The 2,866-nt window shown below is 51.0% G+C and overlaps 1 protein-coding gene across 1 annotated transcript; it reads left to right on the forward strand.

Moving 5' to 3' along the window:
- Nucleotides 1–514: 514 nt before the first annotated feature.
- On the forward strand, nucleotides 515–1,331 carry LOC129052884 (variable charge X-linked-like). The gene is made up of 2 exons (NM_001427496.1): nucleotides 515–765; nucleotides 956–1,331. Exons 1-2 carry the CDS (start codon nucleotides 667–669, stop codon nucleotides 1,241–1,243), a joined length of 387 nt encoding a protein of 128 aa, NP_001414425.1. The 5' UTR covers nucleotides 515–666; the 3' UTR covers nucleotides 1,244–1,331.
- Nucleotides 1,332–2,866: the final 1,535 nt, after the last annotated feature.

Below are 2,866 nucleotides of genomic sequence, written 5' to 3' on the forward strand. Positions count from 1 at the left end.
TCTTGACCTCTGGAAGCCAGTTCTTTAAACCATGAGAATGAAAAATTGTGAGGCACTATGTAGATGCTGGGAGAAGTATGTGAGATGGAAAAGTTGTTTCATGGCATCCAAGAAGTGAATGATCCTCAAGGTGTAGCAGAGGAATTTGTAGGAGAGTGGGATGATTGACGTCTTCATATAGCCCTCCATCCATCCCAGGTAGCATGGAGGGATTTTAGGTAGGTCATACAGAAACTGGGTAATGATGGCAGGTGTGGAGGAACAGAATGTACCACTGAATGGCAGGTCCGGGGGAAACATGTGGCGGAAATATCCTCCCTTGCCCCATGATCTGCCAAAATTGAGCATGGGGAGTTTAGGAGAGGTGACATGTCAGTTTGGGAACTATCTTTAGGGGTGCTAACCCAAATCTCCCTTTCTCCAACCAGAGCACCCTGCCTTCCTCATCAGCTGTCACCCCCCTACGACTTCCTCCGCCATGTCCTGATGGTGCTTTGTGACGTGTAAGGCCTTCCTTCCCACCCAGGGCTACCATTGGCTGGGTAGTGGAATGTTGACCAATCACAGCTCAGGGACGTGATCGCCTCATTGTCCTGGGATCGCGGGAGGGGTATATACAGGGAGCCTGGAGTTAGTTGACCGTTGCGAGACCTTGAGCTGCGGAAGATGAGTCCAAAGCCGAGAGCCTCGGGACCTCCCGCCGAGGCCAAGGAGACGCAAAAGAGGAAGTCCTCTCAGCCGAGCCCCAGTGGCCCGAAGAAGAAGGTGAGTGACCCACCAAGCTCCTCCTCGTCTTCCCCTCGCCTCCTTCCTCACAAGAATCCTCTCCTGTCCTCACCTGGCACAACCCCCCAACCCGGCCCACACCGCTTCTGAGGACACGTCCCTGTTCCCGGCCTCCTCCATCTCGTCCCTAAACCAGAGCCCTTCTGTGATCTCCCTGTTGTCTTTCCAGACTACCCAGGTGGCCGAGAAGGGAAAAGCCGCTCGTAGAGGGAGACGCGGAAAGAAAAGGGCTGCGAAAAAGATGGCGGCTGTGACGGCACCTGAGGCGGGGAGCGGAGCAGCGGCACCCGGCCCCCGTGACCAGCCCAGCCAGGAGCTCCCTCAGCACGAGCTGCCACCGGAGGAGCCAGTGAGCGAGGGGTCCCAGCACGACCCACTGAGTCAGGAGACTCAGCTGGAAGAACTACCCAGTGTGTGGACGGCCGAGTACTCCCCTATATCCCCGAGCAGCGACTAAGTTCAGGCCCAGGCGCCAGACCTCAGAGATCTCACCAGCAGGGTGCTTCCCCTGCTGATGACAATAAAATGAATGTGTTGCAAACTGATCTGAGTGACTCCGTGTTCTCTGATGGTGGGGAGGGAGGGAGGGAGGGAGGAAGAGGTGGTGTGTGGGGAGGGAGGAAGAGGTGGTGTGTGGGGAGGGAGGGAGGAAGGAGGAGGTGATGTGTGAGGAGGGAGGGAGGAAGAGGAGGTGTGTGGGGAGGGAGGGAGGAAGAGGTGGTGTGTGGGGAGGGAGGGAGGAAGAGGTTATGTGTGGGGAGAAAGGGAGGGAGGGAGGGGGGAAGAGGTGGTGTGTGGGGAGGGAGGGAGGAAGAGGTGGTGTGTGGGGAGGGAGGGAGGGAGGAAGAGGTGGTGTGTGGGGAGAGAGGGAGGGAGGGGGGGAAGAGGTGGTGTGTGGGGAGGGAGGGAGGAAGGAAAAGGTGGTGTGTGGGGAGGGGGGGGGGAAGAGGCGGTGTGTGGGGAGGGAGGGAGGAAGAGGTGGCGTGTGGAGGGAGGGAGGGAGGAAGAGGTGGTGTGTGGGGAGGGAGGGAGGAAGAGGTGGTGTGTGGGGAGGGAGGGAGGGAGGAAGAGGTGGTGTGTGGGGAGGGAGGGAGGGAGGAAGAGGTGGCATGTGGGGATGGAGGGAGGAAGAGGAGGTGTGTGGGGAGGGAGGGAGGGAGGAAGAGGAGGTGTGTGGGGAGGGAGGGAGGAAGAGGTGGTGTGTGAGGAGGGAGGGAGGAAGAGGTGGTACGTGGGGAGGGAGGGAGGAAGAGGTGGTGTGTGGGAAGGGAGGGAAGTGGGGTCCAGCAGGGTTGAGGTCAGAGGGACGGGTCACAGGTAGCTAGACAGAAGCATTAGGATTGCGTCATGGCTGAGCACGGAAGACAAATTTCCCCTTCACAGGATGACTCCGCTTCTTGTAACGTTCGTTTCTTCATGCGATCTTGCCAGCACATACACCAAGTAGCAAGAACTGGATTCTACCTACTTAAGTTTCCTTGTTAAAATACCTTTTCGTTTATAGAAACCGATGGAAGAATCGTTTCCATCCTCTTTCCTTTCAGCGTCCCCTCCCTACAACCTAATATAATTAAGAAGAAAAATTCAAAGTAGAGCAAAATCTATCTACTTGAAAAGAGTCTTTTTGTTTTTGCAACTGAGGAGACAAAAAGTATTTTTCATATTTCCATACATTAGAAATACACTGGTCTTTTCTGAATATAGTAGAATTTACTATATAGAAATATACATAAATATATGTAAATAAAATATAATATACAACTAAATTTACTGTATACAAACACATTAGAAATACACAGGTCTTTTCTATATATACTAGAACCTACCATATATATTTATATATTAACATATGTATTTTTATATTTTTAGATTTATATAGATTGTACATAGAAATATTTATATAGAAATATATATTTTAAATATATATTTCATATATAAATACCTATAGAATATATTTATATGTATATATTGTATATAATCATTTATTTTAGAAGGTAAGGTTTTATGCTTGTTGAAGCATGGTTCACAGGCAAAAAGAGAAAAGAAATGATCACTTTCAGAAGAATAAAGTACAAAATTA

Source organism: Pongo abelii, chromosome X (genome assembly GCF_028885655.2).
Source record: "Pongo abelii isolate AG06213 chromosome X, NHGRI_mPonAbe1-v2.0_pri, whole genome shotgun sequence".
NCBI classification, from domain to species: domain Eukaryota; kingdom Metazoa; phylum Chordata; class Mammalia; order Primates; family Hominidae; genus Pongo; species Pongo abelii.

Bases quoted from the DNA above. Each gene is read 5' to 3' on its own strand.
- LOC129052884 (NM_001427496.1), top strand. From the start codon at position 667: ATGAGTCCAAAGCCGAGAGCCTCGGGACCTCCCGCCGAGGCCAAGGAG. The intron at 766-955 runs GTGAGTGACCCA...TTGTCTTTCCAG, and splicing joins CCAGTGGCCCGAAGAAGAAG to ACTACCCAGGTGGCCGAGAA.